Raw genomic sequence first — 22,372 nt, 5'->3', positions numbered from 1 at the left:
ACTGGCAGGGGTCATTCTCTTTCCGGAACATCCATCTGGGCACGAACCCGCTCTGTTCAATACCAGTTTAGCTGCAGCTGAGCACAAGGATGGCTTATCCCGGTAATTGTAGATTGGTGCAGAGCTGTCTTGAGGCACCGCGGGGAAGACACCAGCCCAGAAGTCCTCCTCGTAGCCGGCCAGTCTACTTTACCTGCCAGGGTCATTTGTGCGGTAGCAGCAGCTGGGCTGAGCCCGGAACTTACATCAGGTGTGGCTTAAGCTCAAATGTGGTTCTAGGACAGAAACTCCAGCGTGGGCCCGCTTCCCTTATTTATGGCGAGGGCAACTTATCACTAGAGGCAATGTCTAAGAGCCCCTCTTGAAATGCTAATAATCATCGAGCTTCTCCTGCGCCGAAAGCTATTTAAGAAGCAAGGTCGAATGTCTCTCGTGGTCACCCCAAGCTCATTTCCTCCCACCCTAGTTTTCCAAAAGGACGAAAGACAGGGAAGCTACGTCCTAGCTCGCGTATTTAAACCGGGCATAAGGCCAGCAGAGGTCCGCGTTTCTCAACTCTTTCCAAGAGCACCTCCCGTCCCGAATCGGCGCCTTCAACTCTGAGAAGTCGGGAGCCCCACAGGAAACTTGCATTATTGCAGCCGCTGCCACACACTCGGGGCCGCGGACGGGCGGCCGCGCCGGCTCCCCAGGAATGCGTCCGCTCCACGGCGGGCCGGCCAGCCGGCCCGCTCTCCACGGGGGACCCCTCGGCACCTGCGGCCTCCGAGTAAGTGTCCGTGCGCACCTCCGCCCGCCAGCCCGCCTCCCCCACTACCCCGCGTGCCCGGAGCCGGGGGTAGCCAGGAGCCCCTCGTCACCTCCCCGGGGAGCGGGGGTCGCGGGCGCCTCCCCCGGGTGGGCGGAGAGGCTGCCGGCGCTGCTCCGCGGCGGCGGCGCCCGGAGGCCGCACTAGCGGCGGCCGCGGCGGCGCTGCTCCCCCTGCTTGGTGCAGCTGCCGCCCGGCGCTTGCGCACTGGGCCCTGGGCGCGCGGCGGCACCAGGCTTTGTGTGTGTGTGTATGTGTGCGAGTGTGTGTGTGTGTCCGTGTGTGAGTGAGTGAGCGGGCGGGCGGGCGCGAGTGTGGCCGCCGCGGAGCGCGAGCAGGACCCGGCGGGCGCGCTCCCCCAGCCTCTCTCTCCCCGCCAGAACCATGTCGGGCAGGTCGGTTCGAGCCGAGACCAGGAGCCGGGCCAAAGATGATATCAAGAGGGTCATGGCGGCTATCGAGAAAGTGCGCAAATGGTAAGCGGAGGCGCCGGCTCGTTCGCTCGCCGGCTCGGCGCCGCGGCCGCCCCGAACCCCGAAACCAGATACAAAAAGCCGGCGGGGCGCAGCGCCCCGGGCCGCCCGCGGGCCCGGGAGTTGGAGAGGGCGGGCGGCGCGCGAGCCGGGTCACCTGTGCGCGGCGGGGGCCGCGGCCGCTGCCCAGGTGCGCTCGCGCCTGTCGCCCACCTGGCGCGGCGGCGGCAGCCTGGAGGCGACAGGCGCCCCGGGCCGGGCGGTGGAGCAGCGGGCAGTCCCCGGCGCAGCGCTTGGCTCCCGGGAGGGGGGCTCGGGGCCGGCCCCAGAAGCCATTTCGTTTTGTGCAAGTCACATGAAAGCGGCTTCCCGCGCGCCGGGGCCGCGATGCCGGCGGCGGAGGGGAGAGCGCGAGCTCCATTGTGCAGGCACCGAGCGGGCCGCCGCCGTCTCCGTCTCCTCCCCGCGCGCCCCGGGCGGCGCAGCGCCGGCCCCCGCGCCCTTGCCCGCGCCGGGCCTCCCTCTCTCCCTCCCTCCCCGGCTGGCTCGCTTGCTCGCTCCCCGCCTCCCAGGCTCGGCGCCCTCGAGTCTGCGGAGTTTGTAGAGCGCGAGCCGTTTAAATTTAGCGCTTTGGGCTGCCTGGAGAGAGGGCTCTTGGCGACGAAGAAAGATGGGGGCGAGCGCGAGGAGGAAACGCTGGCTGCGGCCGCGGGGCCCGGGGCTCCTGGCGCCCCCCACCCCCCTTCCCGCCCAGCTCTGCCGGGACCCGGGCTCGGGGGCTCGGGCGAGCTAACGTTTGGGGCCAGACCCCGGTCCTGGGCCGCGTGTGCTGCTCCAAACCCGGCGGTTCGTGTTTGTTTTGCAGAGAGAGCTGTTGTTTTTGTTCTCTGCGCCGGGGGCGAGGGGGACTCGGGTGTCGGGCCGTGCGGTTTCTCCGGCTCACGTTAGATTCCGTCCGGCGTGGCCTGGTTGTAATTAATACGACTGAACGTTTCCCCGGCCTCGTCCGGGTCTGTCTCGGAATCGGCCCGAGGGCCAGGCCCGAGACGGCAGCCGATCGTCAGGTTGGGGCAGACTTGTTGAAAACTCCCGGCTCCTGGATTTCAACTTTATTATTTTTTTCCCACGGCTTCACCAGGGTCAGGGAGGGAGAAGAGCCGCCGCGACGTTCGAGTGTCAGTGCCCGCGGGCTCATTCTGACCCTTTATTTAAAGCCTGAAAACCCGGCAAGGCCCCGTGGCGGGCTCTGTTTATGTTTAGGGGTGTCATTTCTCAAGTAACGCCTGGGTCTCTCAAAACCACTGGGGGCGAGCCTCCAGTCTAGCCGTGTCACAAGTTAGCTGTCCTTTCTGAGTCAAACCCAACAAAAAAGGCAAGAGGAAAATCAATAAAGTCCACGTGCTCCCGGGCCTCCTATGGAAAGGGCTGTCTGCAGATGGCCGGATGCCCAGCCGAGGGCTGGGTTTGGCTCCAATGGGACAAAGAATTTTCAGAACCGTGAGAAGGGGAGGCCTTCCAAAGTTGAGATCCAAGTCTTCCCTGCCGTGGGAGCTCCCCTGACGCGCAGGGCGCCGAGTGCCGGGACTGGAGCCATTTAAAAATGGCAGAAACAGCTGCAGGCCAAAACACACACAGGAAAAACAAGCCCACCACCCCCTCTCCAGCGGGATTCTCAGAGGCAAGGCTGGAGTTGTCCCCTGCCTGAGCGCCTAGGCAAAGAAAGAGCTGTTGTCTGGGCCTGAGTTCCTTCTGTTACCAGCCTAGAGGTGAGAAAGGGGTGGGGGCACGCTGCCTTTCTGTGCTTCGGGAGGCCTGGTGGGGCCTTCTGCCCCAGGTTCCCAGCCTGGCAGAGGCCCCTGCACCCTGACAGCTGCTCCTGGAGGGCCCACCCGCCAGCTGCTCTGCTGGGAGGGCAGATGGAGCTGTGGGGTTTTCCACCCTGGGGGCCCCAGAGCAGCCAGCCTGGAAGCCTTAAGTGCTGCTGAGCAGGCTCTGGTTTGAGGGGGGAGGGGAGGAGAACCTGTCTCCCTCCCTTTTTGTGTTTTGGGAAACTAGGAGTCAAGTACATTAAACACCTCAGACTTTGGGATCTTATGACTGGACTTCCAGTTCACTTCCTTGCTGTGACTTTGGGCTAACCACATAACTTCTCTAACCATGACAGCAAAGGGTCCCTGTGTGCCTTCTCCCCTCCTGGAATAATACCATGTCGCCAAAAGCACTTAATCCTTCACATGGGGAGGGGTGTATGTGTGAATCTCTCAGGGGTGTGTGTGTATGTGTGTGTGTGTGTGAGTGAATCTCTCAGTCGTGTCCGACTCTTTGCGACCCCATGAACTATAGCCCGCCAGGCTCCTCTGTCCATGGAATTCTCCAGGCAAGAATACTGGAGTGGGGAGCCATTTCCCTGGCCATTAAATGCTGCCTTTATTGTCAGGTAGAAGCTTGGTTTTGCTGATTTTTTTTCCCTCCTGCCCATTCTAAGCAAAAGGGACTTTACCTTATTTCATAGGTTTCCCCAGCACCAAGAAGCCAAATCCTACCCTCGCTCTGCCTTTAGAATGTGTCTTCCAGTCAGCCCTTGTGGTTTGGGGTTGTTTATTAACTCTGTGGCCACCAACCGTGTCTGGGACGTCCTACTGGCTGGGACACTGGGTTGCCAGATTTAGCAAATAAAATTACAGGACACCCAGTTAAATTTGAATTTCAGATAAACAACAAAATAATATTTTTAAATATATATATATATATATATAGTGTGTAAGTGTGTCCCATGCACTGTTTGGGACATACTTATACTAAAAAATATTATTCACTGTTTATCTGAAATTAACTCAACATCCCGTTTCTCTCTTTTTTTAAAAAATTCAGAATGGAGGTGCCTAGCATACCACTCAGCCTGTAAGCCTAGGGTGGTGTTTCTCAGTCCCGGTGACCCCTAAAAATCCCCCCTTCTGCCAAGCCCTACCCTTCCCCTCCTCTGGAAAAAGCCAGCAGCCAGCTTGTGGCCGCCCTGTCCATAGCTACCGGCTATTTCTCCTCTCCTTTCTGTTTGATACCCCAGCGAGGCCAGCTGGTGGAGTGCAAGGCAGCCAGATCATGGCTGAAGGAAGAACAAAATGGTGGGCTCCTCTGGGGGGAAACTGGGGCAGGGTTAGGAGGCCTGGTGCAGGTGGAGAAGAGAGGGAAGTGGGAGTCATTGGCAGGCGGTAAAAGGCTTGAGCCTTGAAGTAGGCTTAGGCCCAGGGACCCCTGGGACTGCGGTCTGAAGGGTCCCTCAGTGACTTGTGGAGCCGAAGAGAGGCCTGTTCCCCGAGCCCTCCCACGGTCCCTAGGGGCGGGGGGTTTGACTGTGCCTAGACTCTCCTCAGTACCTGCAGGGGACCCTCCTGCCAGGCACAGGGCGGGTCAAGCGGGCCTGGGCCTAGTTAGGATGAAGCCAGCCATAGCTAGACCTTCTCTGGCATCAAGGACTACCCCTGGGAAGTGGAGAGGAAGTGATGGCTTCAGAGCTGTCTTTTCGGGAGTCATGTCTCCCTGGCTGGCCAGCGCTCGGAGCTGACCCTGAGGGAACATTAGGAATTGGCCTCAGCTTGGAGGATCTAGGGAGAGGGGTGCTCGTAGTTTACACAGGAGCTTGTGCTGGGATGGGGTGTTTGGGGCTGTATTCCTCCAGCTGACTCCTTTTGTTCAGAAACCCACCTGGCGGGGAAGAGACAGGCACTTCAGCCTGGCTGGTTACAGGAGGGCTCCGGGCGTGCCCGTCAAAGGCCAGGTCGGGCTGCAGCCTGGAGGTTGTGGTGAATCCAGTCCTGTGCCTAGAGGTGGTGAGACTCAGGGGTCTGAGAGAGCCAAGGGCCCCATCTTGAGAGAGGCACTGCTCCTCAGGGCGTGCGGGTCCCTCATGGCCATCTTGTGTTTTTGAGAATGGCCAGCAATCTGGATTTGAATGTGGGGTTTGACTTGTTTGTTGGTTTTATTTTTCCAAGTCTGGCAATGGACTCTTATTTTTTAAAGCACCATATAGACCAGACAAAATGTGCCTCTTGGCCGCTCGTCTACCACCACAAATGTTAGGGGATAAGTACAGGGTAATACACTCCTTGGGGGTTGAGGGGGCTGCGAGTCCTAGGGTGATGGGTTTGGAGCTGGTGGTAGGAACGCTTCGCTGCTCCTCTAGGTTCGTATGTCGTTTCCTAAGGCGCTGCCGAGCCGCTGGCTTGATGACACACCCAACACTCCCTGGACATGTCTACAAAGTACCGGGTTCTCACTCAGCATCTTGCCCCTGAACTCCAGGGCCTGTCTCTCCCTGGGAGGCTGCCGGCTGGACTGCAGACTGTGATCAGAGTCTCAGCGCTCTTCCCTCTGACCCCTGGCCCCTCAGTGCCTACACCTAGAACTGGAACTAAAGAGCAGTTTCTAATGCCTGGAGCGAGTTGGGACCTGGGTCCAAGGGAGGCAACCAGAACCCGGCCGTGTTCCGCTCAGAACCTGCGGGGCCTGTAACCTCCCTGGACGGCACCTGCGACTTGCCACGTTCATCTCGGCTCACGTGTGGCCTGCGAAGCCCAGGTCTGGCACCCTTTACACCCTGAGAGGTGTCCTGTGTATTGCAAGTCAGTTACTTTTTTTTTCTGTTTTAAACACAATCAAGCCTTGGATCTGACCTACCGGGGCCTGGGCAGAAGAAACCAGCTTGTGAGGAGTGAGTGCCTGTGGCCCTTTGGGTGGGATTGGAGCAGTTTGTGCCTCTTTGTCCAGCTTCTGTGGCTGATGAGCTCTATGGAGTCATTTCTTAGTGTTTTTCACGGGAGACAGAATACCAGGGGTCACAGCCCACGTCCAACCGCGGTTCTGCCATTGCGGTAGCTGCGTGACCGTGAACTAGTGGTATAACTTCTCTGGGCCTCCCGTTTCCTCATCTGTAAAGCAGGATGACAATAGTTCCCCTCTGATAGGCCTGTGTAAATAAAGCATTTGGCATGAAGTAAGCTCTCAGCACACAAAGGCTATTGTGATGGCTGCCTTGTCACCGAGGTTGTTTCTTGGAATGTCTCTGTCCCTTCCAGGCACCTTCTGGTTATTCAGAATGGAGATGGGGAAAGACTGGGGTTGTGGGTCATCCATCCTGCCTCCAGGAGGTTGGGGACAGGTGGATGGTGACTTAGGTACCTGCCTTTATTTAATTCTCTCAAGGCTTAAAGGGACAGGGCTGGGGGCTGGGGGAGCTACTCCAGAAAGCAGCGTGGCAGGGAGGTGTGAACACTGGTGAGAATGACTCCACCTCCCCCTACCTCAGTTTCTTTAACAAACAGGAAAGGTGACTATTTACTGTCACCAGAGATTATGGGAAAATTAAAGCAAGTGTGTGTAGTGCTTATCACACAGAAGGCACTAGAAACGGTCACAGTAGAATTGTTGTTGTTGTTTTGTCGCCCAGTTGTGTCCAACTCTTTGCGACATCATGGACTGCAGCAGGCCAGGCCTCCCCGTCCCTCACCATCTCCCAAAGTTTGCCCAAGTTCATGTCCATTGCATCGGTGAGGTCATCCAGCCATCTCATCCTTTGACGCCCTCTTCTCCCTCTGCCCTCAGTCTTTCCCAGCATCAGGGCCATTTCCAGTGAGTTGGCTGTTTGCATCAGATGACCAAACCAAAATACTGGAGCTTCAGCTTCAGAATCAGTCCTTCCAATGAGTATTCAGAGTTGATCTCCCTTAAGGTTGACTGGTGTGATCTCCTTGCAGTCCAAGGGACTTTCAGAAGTCTTCTGCATAGTAGGATAAATGTTGATAAAAGCCAGGCCCTAGGGACTTCCCAGGCAGTCCAGTGGTTAGGACTCAGTGCTTCCACTGCAGGGGGTTAGGATTCGATTCCTGGTTGGGGAACTGAAAAAAAAAGCCAGGCCTTAGCTTCTTCCAGCAGAGGACTTTGGGAACCATGCAGGCACAGTTTGGGGCGTGGAAGTGTCTGTGGTTTTGGTTAGCTGGGTCCCCAGAAGTCCCGGTGGTGGGTTGGTGCCAGCTGGTGGGAATGTGTCCCTTTAGCTCGGTCTACTTTCCCATGGAGGGGAGGACCCAAGGCCAAGGTCTTGGCGGGGAGGCTGGACAAGGTGTCCGCAGCCGCTCGTAATTCTCAGCTCTGGTGCAACCCCTGTTGCTAAAATTGCTGAGGTCTCCTGGCTGCCATGCCACCTGCAGCAGGTGTGTGTCTGGCCCCGACATCATCTCATGGGGCCCTTGAATCAGCTGATTTCCTTAGCGTGACCTCCCACGTCTCTGAGACGGCAGAGTCTGGTGCTGGGAATGTGGACTCCAGAGCCCCAGCGACCTGGTTGGAATCCCAGCCTTTCTTCTGGGGGAGCTTTCCCTGAGCCTCTGTTTCCTCAGGCATGTGGTCTCTGGTTGTCACCCCTAGTGCTAGGGGCAGGAAGCTACAGGACCTGATTTTTAGGCTGTGAGAGGTCGGGACCAAACTTGGGAGGCTGGGGTGATTACTAGAGGAGGAAGATGATGCTTGGAGTAGAGAGGTGGGAGGAGAGAGTGGTCATTATCATTACCTTTGGTGAAAACTAGTCACTCGCTTTCCTTCCCATGGCTTGTGGCTTACTTCTCACTGTCAACCTGCCTTTGACAACTGTGCCCCAGGCGTTCAGGATGCAGCTGAGGGTGGGTCAGGGGCAGCGGTGCAGATATTAGAAGCTGAGACCCTGAACTCAAGCCCATCTCTGAGTGTAGGGTCTCGGAGCAACCTCCCACCTGGCTGCTGCCCTCCGCCCGGGCCGAGCTTCCTGTCGCCATCCTTGAGCATCAGTGTCTGGGGGCCGAGGCCACTGGGCATCCAGGTTTGCCCCCGTGCTGATCAAACTGGCACTCGCCCGGAAGAGCCTGGGGAACTGGCACTCATGCTCTCTGCTCCCGCCTCCCTTCCCAGGACCTCAGAGGACTTGCCAGGAGGGCGGGGCGAGCCCCTGGATGCCCTTGTTGAAGACCCTCCCACCCCACCCTAGCCCCACTGGAGGAAATGCCCTGTTGGTCTGACGATCTCTCTGCTGTCCAGAGGGCTCAGGTGGCCCAGTTTTCTGGTTCCCTTCATCCAGAGGAATCATCCCAGTGGCAGTGACCTGCCCCCACTCCCATCTTACCAAGCACTTCTACCCAAATACAAGAAAGTGTCCACATGCTTTGTCTCCCGTAATTCTTGTGGCCACCTGGAGAGGTTGACAACCCCATGTGGTCCAAAAGATAGGGAAACTGAGGCTCTGGCTGGTGAAGTGACTTACCCTCGGCGGTGGGGGGCAGGATGGGGGGATCCCAGCCAGTGCTGGGATTCACACCTGCGTCTGCATGATCCAGAGACGTTCTCTCAGCCCCACCTGGGGTAGTTGCTGTGTCACAGCTGCTCCAAGGGCATGTGGCCCACACCCCCCACCAGCGTGAGCAGGGGTCCACCCCAGAAGCCCCCTGGTAACGGGTTCTTCCTCGTCCTCTGCAGGGAGAAGAAGTGGGTGACTGTGGGTGACACATCCCTGCGAATCTACAAGTGGGTCCCCGTGACGGAGCCAAAGGTTGACGATGTGAGTATGGGAGCTGGTCCCTGGAGTGGGGCTGCCCGTCCACGCTCCCCACCATGGCGACAGGGGACTGGCTGTCCACTGCCACCCTCCATGTGGGGACCTGGGGGCAGAACACTTGGAAAGCAGAAGGATCCAGCTTGGGGCTGGAGAGGCTGCTGGATCTACCCCTCCCCCAGTAGTCTACCCCTCCCCCATAGTCCAGCCTGAGTTTGGCCCTCAGAGAAGGGGGGAGTGTCCCCTGCAAGTCGCCTCTTCCGACAGGAGCCCTACGATTTGCCCCACACTTGAGCGCCAAGGTGTCCCCTCTCATAGACTGAGCACCATGGTTTTGGGGTGGGCATGGTGGTACCTGCAGACAGGCAGGCCCTCCGCCATCATCGTAGGGCCATTCCTGGCCCCTGACCATCTGTCAGACATTACTTCGTGGAGTTGAGCTCTGTATCCACCCTGTACAAAGGAAGACACTAACTCAGAGAGGCAAAGCCATTTCCCCAGAGTCACACAGCAACTGTCAGATCTGTCTGACTCCAAAGCACATATTCTCTACTCTTGGAGAGCCTTCTGGGGGTTGGAGCTGCTGGTGAAGGGTGACCCCAGAGAGTGGCGCAGAGAAGCCTGGGCACTTAGTTGTTAAGGGGAGGGTTCCAGGCGGAGCGATGACTGTGACCACTAGGGGGAGCCCTGGTGTCTGTGCCTAATCTTAAATTTAGTCCAATTGCTCAGTCCTGTCCCACTCTTGGCAACCCCATGTACTGCAGCATGCCAAGCTTCCCTGTCCATCACCAACTCCCGAACCCTACTCAAATTCATGTCTATCACATCGGTGATGCCATCCAACCATCTCATCCTCTGTCATCCCCTTTTCCCACCTTCATTCTTTACCCGCATCAGGGTCTTTTCCAATGAGTCGGTTCTTCGCATCAAGTGGCCAAAGTATTATAGTTTCAGCTTCAGCACCAGTCCTTCCAATGAATATTCAGGACTGATTTCCTTCAGGATTGACTGCTTGGATCTCCTCGCAGTCCAAGAGACTCTCAAGAATCTTCTCCAACACTGCAGTTCAAAAGCATCAATTCTTTGGCACTCAGCTTTCTTTATGGTCCAACTCTCACATCCATACATGACTGCTGGAAAAACCATAGCTCTGACTAGACAGATCTTTGTTGCCAAAGTAATGTCTTTGCTTTTTAATATGCTGTCCTAATTTTAGGGATTGATGGCTGGCAGCTGCCCCACATCACAGATAGTTTTGCAGCTCTTTGGCTCCCAGGCAGGTTACCCTCAAAGACCCCCGGGTCAGCTACTATCATTTCCAGTCAAAATCCAGAATGGTCCGACCAACTAGCCTCCCCGTGGGCTGTTCCTTTGGCCTGGAGTGCCGTCCCTGCTCATGCGAGGGTGGCTCACACTGACATACGTGCTTCCAGTCGTGACAGTATGCATGATTGGTAGGTTACTAGGGACCTAAGGAGGGGCAGGGAATTCCCTGGCGGTCCAGTGGTTAGGACTCGGTGCTTCCACTACCGAGGACCCAGGTTCGATCCTTTGGTCAGGAAACTAAGATCCCACATGCCACGTGGCTTGGCCAAAAAAATAAAAAAGGCAGGGCAAAGCCTCCCTCCGCCATTTCCAATGACCTACCCCACAAGTCTGGGGTCTCCAGACAGGGCTGAGGCACTGTTCTTGACCCTTTGATCACATGTTAGCCCCTAGGTGAGTCGACACTGGGCTGAGATGGCGGTGGCGTGTCGTCCCCTCTGGTCCTGGCCTGGCTCATGGAGCCACCAGGGCTGCTTTACCCCAGAGGCACCAACACAGACCATCACGGCCTTCAGTGTGGGCCATTCCAGAGGGAGAGCAGAGTGCGGCCAGCCTCCTGGAAGGCAGCTTCTGGCTCCTGCCCATGTCTGCGCCTTGCACATCATTAGGTGTTGTATAAACGCCGGTTGCATTTGAGAAGATGTGGTCCCTGCTCTCAAGGAATTTATAATCTCGTTGGGGGAAGATAATTATAGAATAGCATGAAACAGACATCAGGGAAGCGCCAAATGGATTGTGATCAAGGAGAAAACGTAATCGATGGGGTTTTGGGAAGGACAGGGCAGCCCAGGGCTGGACAGAGACCTCTAGCTGTGGAGTTGGACAGGATAGCCTCAATTAACCTGTGATTCCAGACAGGTGACCCCACCTTGCTGGGTCTTAGTCCCCTCTTTTGTGCACTGGAGCATTACTATCTGGCTCCTGGGGTTTTCTGCAACAGAGCAAAGGCAGTATATCATATGGGAAGAACTTAGCTCAGCGTGGCTGTGCAGACGGCGCTTAGATGCTAATTCGTTGTCATCTCTGAGCTGAGATGTACAATATTCCTGCCCGCTCCCTCTCAGGCGATGGGTCCCACTCCTGGCTGAGCACTTGATCCCTTGGGAGTCTCGACAAAATGCAGGTTCCCAGGTGCCACCCCAGACAGCTGAATCTGCATCTCTGATGGTGGTGGCTGGGAATCTGCATTGGAAAAGGACAGCTTTTCATGTTTTTAAATGCCCATTAATGGCATGGTTATATCATTTTTTTTCTTCAGAATTTTCTTGAAATTTTTATTCTCTTAAATAGGTAAAACATGTTACAAGATTCAAATGTTACTTATAAACCCTTTTTAAAAAAACAACTATGACAATTCACCTGCATAAAATTCACGCTTTTAAATTGTGCCAGCCAATGTTGGTATGTTCACAGTGCTGCAACCATCATCACTGTAATTCCAGAATGTTCTCATTAACCCATAAAGAATAAGGAAAACTCATACTGTCCTGAAGATCCTGGAGTCAACTATCTGTCTCTGTATATTTGCATATTCTTTAAATGTTACTTTATTTTTTTAATAGCCTTATCTTTTTAAAAAAATATATTTTCTATTTATTTGGCTGTACTGGCTCTTAGTTGCAGCATGTGGGACCTAGTTCCTTGACCAGGGATCGAACCCTGGCCCGCCGACTTGGGAGCTCAGAGTCCCAGCCACTGGCCCACCAGGGAAGTCCCCAGTATTATCTTTTTGTAAATCTGCATCCCATTCCCATGAGTACCTCCGACCCCCCCCAGCTCTCTTCCTTGGAGACGACCGATGTTCATGTATCCTTCCAGGGAGCGTGTGCATGTGCACACCCACCCACACACGCACACACACACACACACACACACACACACACACATTCCTTTATGCTCTTCCTTTACCACCAATGGCAGCATCCTGTTCATGTGTTCTGCGTCTTTTATACATCTCGGGGATACTAAAATATTTTAATATGTGGATATTTCTGTGGATCTTTCTGCATTTGTATGGAAGAGCTTCCCTGGCGTCTGTAATTGGTGCATACCGTTGCAGTGAATGAATGTACTGAACTTTGTTTAACAAGACTTTTTCCAATGGAGGCAGTTAGGTTGTTTCCAACACAGTCCCACATGGAACTTCCCTGGTGGTCCAGTGGCTAAGACTCCATGCTCCCAATGCAGGGGACCCAAGTTCAATCCCTGGTCAGGGAACTAGATCCCACATGATACAACTAAAGATCCCGAATGTTACAACTAAGACCTGGTGCAGCCAAATAAATAAGTTAAAAAAAAATGGAACCACATGTAAAGAGCATCCCCTTCACCCCTGCTTCCTCCCTGGGCTTTCCCTCCTCACCTGGTCTCCAGAGTTGGGTCAGAAGTCAGCTGACTGTCTTTAAGGAAGGCAGTGTCTGGGGCCTAGTAGAAGTGCACGAGCTGGCTTTTCCATCCCTCACCTGGCATTCCTGTACCAGCTTCGGGCTGAGGGACCACGGCCTTTTCACCAGGGGAAATTCCCACCAGCCAGGGTGTTTGCAGGCCTGCGGGGTAGCCCCTACAAGCAAGGTGGTGTTACCCCCAGCATCGCCAGCCCACCCCCCAGAAACTTCCCCTCCACAGGGCTCCTTGATCCCAAAGCAAGGGGACCCCCCTCGTGGGACATGTTCAAAGGCAGGCCGGTGGAGCCCTCCAGAGATGTGGGAGCTCCAAGATGCGTCCTCGGAATAAAATACTCATCCCGTTCCCCAGGGTCTCACTTGTGTGTGCAGACATGGACAATTCAGTGACTCGGTTTCTGCATCACTTTTCTCCTCCAGAAAAACAAGAACAAGAAGAAGGGCAAAGATGAGAAGTGTGGCTCAGAGGTGACCACGCCGGAGAACAGCTCCTCCCCGGGAATGATGGACATGCATGGTGAGCTTCGCGCGGCCGCCGGCCGGGCCCGTCTCCTGCCCGGAGCGCTCGGCTGTGTTTTTGTTTTGCCAGCAGGTTTGTTCACATTCCAGGCCAGGGGTAGGAGGGCTGGGCAGGCTGGGCAGGACCGGGAGGCCCCAGTGCCAAGGAAGAGGCTCATCGGAGGAGAAGAAGCTTCTTTTCCCAGAGCAACGAGCCAAGAATCATAAAATGAGCCAGAGTGGGTCTTCCTGGAGGTCCAGGGACACCACACTTCCAGTGTAGGGGGCCCAGGTTCAATCCCCGGTCAGGGAACTCTATCCCACATGCCACAGCTAAGACCTGGTGCAGCTAAATAAGTAAATATTTTCAAAACCTGAGCCAGAAATATTAAATAAGACCTCCTTCTCACCCAGTGACACAAACCTCACAGGAGATGTTCTGTGAGTCCCATGTGCCCAGGAAGTTTTTTGGAGTAACTATCTCTTTTTCTCCTGGGCCTGACATATCATGTAAATGACTCTTGTTTCCCATTTCCTGTTTTGCTTGGGCTACTGGGAAGCTCTAACTGGATTTCTGACTTCACGTGAATCATTCTGGGACCCTGGGACTTGCCCTTCTACATTGATGGCTTAATTTCCTTTGCTGTCATATTTCAAAAGTTGTAACCAGTGTCCTATTGATCAGATCCAGGCTGGAGCATGCTTTAGCCCAGCGGTCCCCAGCATTTTTGGCACCAGGGACTGGTTTCGTGGAAGACAGTTTTTCCACGGACCAGGGGGAAGTCAAGCAGTGGGGAGTGGTTGTAAATACAGAATGAAGTTTTGCTCATTCGTCTGCTACTCCTCCCCTGCTGTGCGGCCACGGACGGGTATCGGCTCATGGCCCGGGAGTTGGGGGCCCGTGCTTTAACCAGTCTGCAAGTGTTTTGACACTGCTGGCGTTTTTTTTTTTTTTTTTCTTTTAACCTTTTTATCTTAGGAAAAGCACACATCATAAGTGTATGGCTCCATGAAATGTTCACAGACTACACACCCTTTTGTAACCGGCCCAAATCAAGACAGAAGGTTGGGACTTCCCCGGTGGCCCAGTGGCTAAGACTTTGTGCTCCCAGTGTAAGGGACCCAGGTTCGATCCCCAGTCAGGGAACTAGATCCCACATGCTACAACTATAAGATCTAAGGAGATCTGAGTGCCACCACAGATCTATTTGCCAAGCACAGCCAAATAAATATGAATAATTTTTTTTTTTTTTTTTAAAAAGAAGGTTCCCAGCAATCCACAGGGTATCCGCTCCTGGCCGTCCCCACCCCATCAAGGAGAACCACCACCTGACCTCTAACTGCAGAGATTTGAACTGGAAGTGGCTAAAAAATTGAGTTTCTGATATTTATAAACTATCAGAGATCTGCTTTTCTGCCTTCCTCTGAGGAATCAGATCTGCCAGTCCTTGGGCGTGTGAATCCTTGAGGTCACAGCCCGTTGGAGCAGAAGCAGCCGTCCCTGTGGGGAGAGCCGGCCTCACGAGGCCCACCAGGCTCACCTCCCGTTTTGTCCCGTGCCTGCCCCACTGGCCTCAGAGCTCCCAGCGCTTGCCATTCTCCGTCTCGATCCCAGTTGCTGTGTCTTTTGTCCTTCTGACCACCTGAGTTTTCTTTTTGCACAGCATAGTGGTATTAGATAAATCAACAAATAATCAAAAGGGAACCTTGGCTGGATCTAGTTCCTAATCCTCCGGGTCCAGGGCTGTCTTAACTGGGGGAAGGGAGCCTAGCAGACTTCCCCGTTCGCACAAACTGACTAGTCTGGAAGACAGTCACAAGCTCTGAGGGCAAGGATTCTTGCTGGTTGCCAAACTGGCTTCAGAAAAAAGCAGAGGCGGGTGTTTGCTGACGGTTAACATGTCAAGAAAGTCACACACACTCACACAACACACACCTGGACCCCAACTAGCCATACAGTCATAATCAAGATGCATTTCATTTTCAAAAACAGCTTTTTGGGGACTTCTCTGGTGGTCCAGTGGCTAAGACTCTGCACTCCCAAAGCAGGAGGCCCAGGTTCGATCCCTGGTCAGGGAACTAGATCTCATATGACACAAGACCCGGCACAGCCAAATAAATATGAAAAAACAAAGAAATAGGTATTTGAGTTGGGGCATACCCTGTCTCCCTGGGGCTGGTCAGCATCCCTACCCTCTGGGTACCAAGGAGAGCCCTGGCCTGGCTTGGTTTCAGTTCATTCATAGAATTACAGGTGAGAACCTTTAGAGCAGAGAGCCAGATTCCACCTGGATTCTAATGTGACTCTGCTAGGATCGCCTCTAGATGATCATGAGCTAGTTATTGAACATGTAGCCTTGGGTTTGTCTGTTTTTAACCTGTCACACAGGGATGGTAATACCTACTTCACAAGGTTGTTATGAGTATTAAATAAGACAGTCCCTTAAAGGCCTGGGTGTGTCAGTCACTAACGTTTAAGAAGCCATCCCGGTGTGCCAAGCAAGCATCTTGCTAAGCCCATTTGAGGCATCACCTCATTCAGTCCTGGTAGTGAGCCCCTTTTGTACAGAAACCAGGGCTGAAGAAGGTGAAGTACCTTGCCTAGAGTTAGGAAGTTCGTCAGTGTCAGTGCTGGCGTCCGAGGTCCTTTGGAGAGTTCAAGTTTATGTCCACTAGCCCAGACTTAACTCCCAAGGAAAATCCAGAATGCCAAGCAACCTGGGTCCCTGACTCAGGAACCGTGCTCACTTTCCATTTTATTTTAGTACCTGTGCAGCCAAGAAAGACCCAAGTCTGACCACGGGTCGTGGAAGCCTGAAAGCTCAGGGAAAGTTGTGGGCCTGGTTACAATTACCTGGAATGCTCCAGGCAGATGGATGGACCTGGGACGAAGTGAGGGGACAGAGCTTCTGCATCCAGCTGTTTATAAGTCTCCAGGATCCACCTGGGGTCAGCCCGAGCATCAGGGTCATGCCGTTACCAGGTTACCAGGCTAGGTTCAGGGCAGCTGATCGTTAAACGTTAGTGCTTACTGTCCTTAATCAGCATGACCCCGTGCAAGCACCCACAGGTTGTGGCTTTGCGTTCTGTGTTTCTCACACACACTCCCGTATGTATATCTTGGCATAGAGAGGAACTTTAGATTTTTCTCGAAAGATAAACCAGGGGGAGTTTACATCTTTATTATTATTTTTTTTTAAGTCCTAGAATTCACAAGAGGGTGCTTTTGTGTAATGAGTGCCCCAGAGTACACTTAAAATAAGGTGCAATTTACCAAGTCAGGGCTGCGGGGCTGCCTGGTGCTGCCTCGCCAGGTGGAAGCAGAGGAAAGGCTTGGCGTTGGGGGCTGGGCAGACCAGCATGAGCGAGGGCTCTGCTGCTGAGACTCAGTTTCCCCACCTGGGAGGCTTCTGAGATTAAACAAGGTGACTGTAGATGCCCCGGCCTGGTGCCCAGCACGTAGTCGGTGCCCCGGACATGTTGATGTGGTTGCTTCTCCTCTCCCCTCTCCCTCTCCCTCTCTCTGTGTCTCTGTTTCTCTCTCTCTCGTTTTTACAAAAATGGCTTTGGTCCCAGGTGCACAGCATGGCCCAGAAAAGCAGGGTAAAGCTGTAGTAATATTTTTGAAATGATCATGTGGGTATCTGTAGGTTAAAATGACTCTGATCGCTTCTCGGCCTGTTGGCTAAAACGAAGTGTGGTATCTGTTCTTATCAGTTTAATATCTCTATCCGAGGACAGTGTAGTACATGGATCTTTGGAGGAAGGCACTGGGCTAGCAGCTTGTGCTGTCTGCTCCACACATCAACCTGGCATTGCAGTACCTCCAGGAACGGTGCTCCCCCTCGGGGAATAACTCAGTATGAAAAGACAGATTGTAGGGAATTCCCTACAGACCAGTGACTAGGACTCTGAGCTTTCGCTGCCGAGGGCCCAGGTTCAATCCCTGGTCGGGAACTAAGATCCCACAGCCATGTGGTGCAGCAAAATACAGAAAGAAAGAAAAGAAAATGACTCTTTGTGCCCAAGAGAGGATCCAGGGCAAGCAGGTATGTACCCCCAGGACCCCCAGCTCCACCCCTAGTGCCCTTTTTGCCCAATGAACTTTCTTCCCCTTTTCCTTTTTAGTATGAAAAAAATGTCATAATAGAGAACATTAGAGAGAATTGTTTGATGAAATCCACATGCCCACCCACCTAGATTTTCATAATATGATGCCACATTTGCCTCACCTATTTTTTGAATGTGTTAGGTTTTTTTTTAATTGAAATACAATTTACAAATTCAAAATTGCACAGCTCTTGAGTATGAAATTCAGGGAATTATGACAGTTGCATGCAACCTGTGCTAGATTTTAAAGTACATTTCCCCCACACCATGATACTTAAGTCTGTACCTAAACACTTCAGCATGTGTCAGTGATAAATGACATTTCTATCTACCCACTGTACCATTATCACTCCTAACAAAATTAATTCCTTACTTTGAAACTCCAGACTGTATTCAATTCCCCAGTTGTCCCCAAATGTCTCTCGGAGCTGGTGCATTCAAAACACGACCCAGATAAATCCCACACGTCATGTTTAGTTGTTAGGTCTCTTAAATTTCTTTAATCTGTAATATGACAATGATCTTTCCCATTTCTCTTTTTTTAAAAAATATTGATTGATTGATTTGGCTGTGTCCGTTGCAGCATTCAGGATCTTTCAATACAGTGGGGGGGCTTAGTTGCTCCGAGCCATGTGGGGTCTTCTCCAACCAGGGATTGAACCCGATCCCCTACATTGCAAGGCAAATTCTTAACCACTGGACCACCAGGGAAGTACCCTCCTTCTTTTTTTTAATGGCATTGACTTGTTAGTGAGCCTGGGACCTTGTCCTGTAAAATGTTCACTTTCTGTTGTGAACTTGTTTCTCTTTCTGTCTCTCCCTTTAATTTTGTATCAAGTGCAGTTGGCCCAGGGCTGGATCAGATCCCATGAAACAGTTTGGCGATGCTGCCTCCTGGGACCGTGCTCCAGCCTCTGCATTGCTTCAGAGCCAGGCCCACGAGATACCTGGTTTCTTCACCCAAATAGAGACTCATGACCTCCTACCCCTCTTTTCTCAGCAGCTGCAGCATTTCACGCTGTGATTCTGTTCCCTTGCCATGCAGATGATAACAGCAACCAGAGCTCCATCGCAGATGCCTCCCCCATCAAACAGGAGAACAGCAGCAACTCCAGCCCTGCTCCTGAGCCCAACTCAGCCGCGCCCGGCGATGGCACTGACACCAAGGTGGACGAGGCCCAGGTCGATGGGAAGGAGCTCCCCGGGGCCGAAGGTATGTGCCCTCGAGGGTGGGGCTCAAGAGAGACCTCTCTATAGCCAGCTTTCAGCCAGGCAGCTGGAAGGGACTTTAAGGAGGTCCTGCCAAGTTCTGGCCCCCAGAAGGTAACGGTAGAGACAGGTAATGCCTAGAGCTCATATTCTTGTTGTTTAGAAGCTGTCTTGTCCAACTCTTTTCAACCCCATGGGCTGTAGCCCTCTAGGCTCCTCTGTCCATGGGATTTCCCAGTTAAGAATACTGGAGTGGATTGCTATTTCCTTCTCTAAGGGATCTTCCCAACCCAGAGATTGAACTTGAATTGGCAGGCAAATTCTTTACCACTGAGCCACCAGGGAAGCCCTATTCGTATGTATAGGTTTGTTTATTTTTAGATTTCTGGGTTCTCTGTTTATTTCTTTATTTTTGGGGCCATGCTGCATGGCTTGTGGGATCTTAGTTCCCCGACTGGGGATCAAACCCATGCCCCCTGCGTCAGAAACATGGAGTCTTAACCACTGGACCACCAGGGAAGTCCCTAGGTTCTCTTTAAATGGAAAATTTCCAATATACCAAAAAAATGAAAGAATAGTGTAATACTTTACTGTATACCCACAAGTCGATTTCGTCAATTGTTGATATTTAATGTTTGGGGTCTTTTGTTTTTTTGTTGGAGGCTGTTGTTGTTTGAGGGGTTTTTTTGTTTTGTTTTTGTTTTGCCTAAAAATATTTTTTTCTGGGGCCACTTGACGTTAAATTGTAGACTTTATGATGTCTTATCTCTAAACACTTCACTGTGCCTCTTTTAAAAATAAGGACATTCCCTTACATAATCACAGTGACTATTATTGGACCTCAGAAAATGAACAATAGTTTCCGATTGTCTAATACTGGTGTGTTTCAGAGCGTGTTGATGGATGGTGCATGGGCCGTGAGAGAGGGGGCTTGAGAGTGACTCCTGGTGCCTGGAGAAATGGCCTTGCCGTCGTCTGTGATGGGAGAGAGGTGGAGGGGCAGGGCCAGTGGGTCTGGGGTGCTGGCAGATGCCCGAGCACAGTCTGGGTTTCCAGGAAGAGGCTCGGGGTGATGTGCTCTTACCCGGTGGGGCAAGGCTGTTGGCTTCTCGGTGCTTGGGGAGGGCGTGCATTTCCTGGGGAGAAGGCCGTCCTGTGCTGGAGAGCTCCTTCACATCTGGTTCTAGTCTCTTCCACACACTTCACTTGTTAGCCCCCTGAGAGGCTCCCTACTCATCCTGGGTGACAGGCAGGGCCCAGTCCCACTCCAGACTCCCAAGAGCTCATGGGCAAGACAGGCATTGAAGCTGAGAATTACAGTCCACAGAGGTTGCAGACAAACTAGATCCAGCATGTGGTGTGTGGGTGTGGCCCCAAAGCCCAGTGTTGTTTTTATTTTTAATTGGAACTTGATGGCAAAATTTAAAAATTGAGCAATCTCACTTAAAATAAGATCGATCTCCAGCTTCTCTTGAAAAGAGAAGCCTGCATTCCCATAGAGCTGCAACCAGCTAGAGCAGAGATGTGGCTGCCTCTCCAGGGAGGGCCCAAAGGACCTACATACTCCAGTTACCACACTCCCCACCACTCCCTATCATCTCCCCACCACCGAGGCCAAAGGCAATTATGTTTTACCCTGTGATCACTGCTGTTTTTCTTGTTACTGATTTAAAAAAAAAGTTAATATGTTTCTTGAACCTTTTTTTTCTACTAAGAGTAGAGAGCCTGGGAGGAAATGCACATGTCTTTGAGGAAGAAGAGAATGTTCCTTTAGATTTTCTGTGCAAAGGTTATCTGAGTCTGAATTAAACAGCCCTCCTGACTCATTCTGGCACTGCCTGGAACATAAGGGGTCTTGACTTTGTGGTCAGATGCAATAGGGAAATGGAGCCTGGGGGCCTCTGGGAAGCCTTCCTGGAGGAGGTGCTGTCTGACTTGGGCTTAAAGGATGAGCAGAAATAGGAGGGAACCAAGCAAAATCCAGGCAGAAGGGACCATAGGGAAGTACCTGGGGAGGTCAGGGCAATGTGCCCATGTGCCAGGAGGATCTGAATTAGGATGCAGATTAAGGTCCCCTAACAGACCACCACTGCTGGATCTGTTGTGGGGCCTTCTAGAGGTAGTCTGTACCTAGAAGCATCTATGTGAGATGATTACCTCCCGTTTTAGAACACTCTCACTTAACAGTCACCATGGAGATAGTTCCACGTTAAGACATACGGGTCTTTCTTATTCTCTTTACCAGCTTATCATTCAGAGCTGTGACTGTACCATGATGTATTTAAATAGTCCCCGTGTTGGTGGGTCAATTGAGTTGCTTTTTTCCCCTGCACCGACGGTGCTGAAAGGCGTCTTGTACTCACGTCCCTTGGCATCTCTGCTCAGATGGGAATGAGTCTGGAGGATGCGGCCCTGGAGAGGGGCTATGGGGACAAAGGGCAGTGGACATCTACAGTGTCTGTAGTGGTCTTCCCCTTTTCCACCCGTGCCATGGGCAGGATGGCTTCCTCCAGAGCAGGGCCTTTCCACCTGGGCTCTGTAGGTTTGTGGGGCCTCGTGATTCTTTGCTGTGGGGGTGTCCTGTGTATGGTGGAGCACTGAGAAACATCCCTGTCGCTAAATGCCAGTAGCATCCACCTCCATTTTAGTGACACCAAAAATGTTTCCAGGTGGGGCAGATGTCCCCTGGGGGAACAGGGAAAAACACCAACACCCGTTGAGAATCCTGTCCCAGCGGCTTTGGTGCAGCCTTCTCCCGTGTACAGCACGTGGGCATCCCCTCTCCTCCCCATGGGGCCCCTGCTGGGCCTGGGGAGAGGTGCTGGGACGGGGCCATGAACGCAAGACAGGCTGGTCACATCTGGGCCGACCCGTGCTGGCCGTGTGGCCTCAGGCTGGCAGCATGACCTCGGGTGCACCTTCCTGTTTCCTCGAGACAAATGAAAGTTGCCTGTCACTTCAGGTCACTGGGAAAGGGGGTGGAGCTTGTGGGTGGGGCGGGGCAGAGGGAGGGCGGAGCGGTGAGGGGCGGAGCCAGTGTGGCATATCCCGGCTTTCTGGGCCTGCCCTCGGTTTTCCCGTGTTTGGGGTCTGCATCTCCTTTGCCCTGAAGGGTCGCTTAAAGCTCGGCTGCAGGAATTCTGTCTGGGTCTGTGCTTTCATGGCTGCTGTGTTTGGACCCTGTCACTCCTACCCGCTGCCACAGGTCCACGGGAACCACACCAGCGTCCTTTCCCCGCCAGGCCAGGCCTCTGGGCCGGCACAGTTGCCCAGCTTTGCCCAGGGGACACACCCCCGGGGCCAGGCCCACCTACACACTGTCAGGGGCCTTCCCCAGGTGGGGGTCCGCTTCCTGCAGGACAGGGCAGGTTGGTCGCCAGCTGTTGACCTTGCTTTGAACTTGTTTACTGCTAAGTGAGTTCAGGGAATGACATAATGTCCAAAGTCCCTGGACTAAATTTAGGCCCTTGGAAAATAATTTCCCCTGGGTGAGTTCCAGTGCCTTGGGCTGAGAGAACCAGGCTGCAGCAGCGGGGCCTGCCTGGAACGCTTGGCCAGCTCCAAGGCCAGTTCCCGCTGTGTTCTTGGGCCAGGCAAGGGGTCAGCATGACTCTGTGGACCCACTCTGTGGGTGACTCACCACCTTCATGATTTCTAAGCCTGCATCCTGGCCCCACCTCCCTCTCCTCTCTGCAAAGCCCACCATGTAGGGCAGAAAGGGCTCTGTCGGGACTTCCCTCCTGGGCCAGTGGCTAAAACTCTGTGCTCCCAGTGCAGGGGGCTGGGGTTTGATCCCTGCTCAGGGAACTAGATCCCATGCCACAGCTAAGACCTACACCAGGCAAAAAAGTAAGTGCTTTTTTTTTTTTTTTTTAAAAAAGGTCTGTATTCAAGAGAGAAGGAGGACAATAACAACTGCAAAGGTTTGTTAAAGCAAACTTATAATATGAACTAGAATATAAGGTTAACGTGG

The 22,372-nt window shown here is 53.3% G+C and overlaps 1 protein-coding gene and 1 pseudogene across 4 annotated transcripts in view; both read left to right on the top strand.

Annotated features, from left to right (window-relative positions):
• Positions 1 to 336: 336 nt before the first annotated feature.
• The window catches only part of BCL7A (BAF chromatin remodeling complex subunit BCL7A), a 30,825-nt gene continuing 8,789 nt past the window's right edge, over positions 337 to 22,372 (top strand). The window contains exons 1-6 of one of the 4 annotated variants that reach the window (XM_070769492.1): positions 337 to 769; positions 1,189 to 1,284; positions 8,779 to 8,860; positions 13,003 to 13,099; positions 18,236 to 18,403; positions 22,281 to 22,322. In XM_070769492.1, the coding sequence (XP_070625593.1) occupies positions 1,193 to 1,284; positions 8,779 to 8,860; positions 13,003 to 13,099; positions 18,236 to 18,403; positions 22,281 to 22,322 (481 nt within the window). In that variant the 5' untranslated portion in view covers positions 337 to 769; positions 1,189 to 1,192. Of the gene's footprint in view, positions 770 to 1,030; positions 1,285 to 8,778; positions 8,861 to 13,002; positions 13,100 to 18,235; positions 18,404 to 22,280; positions 22,323 to 22,372 lie in introns of those variants that run through there. The other 3 variants (XM_070769494.1, XM_070769493.1, XM_070769495.1) reach the window with 3 other exon arrangements.
• On the top strand, positions 16,746 to 16,926 carry LOC139176871 (U2 spliceosomal RNA; annotated as a pseudogene).

This window comes from Bos indicus, chromosome 17 (assembly GCF_029378745.1).
Source record: "Bos indicus isolate NIAB-ARS_2022 breed Sahiwal x Tharparkar chromosome 17, NIAB-ARS_B.indTharparkar_mat_pri_1.0, whole genome shotgun sequence".
In the NCBI taxonomy this organism is placed as follows: Eukaryota; Metazoa; Chordata; class Mammalia; order Artiodactyla; family Bovidae; genus Bos; species Bos indicus.
This window is presented reverse-complemented; position numbering and strand designations above follow the sequence as displayed.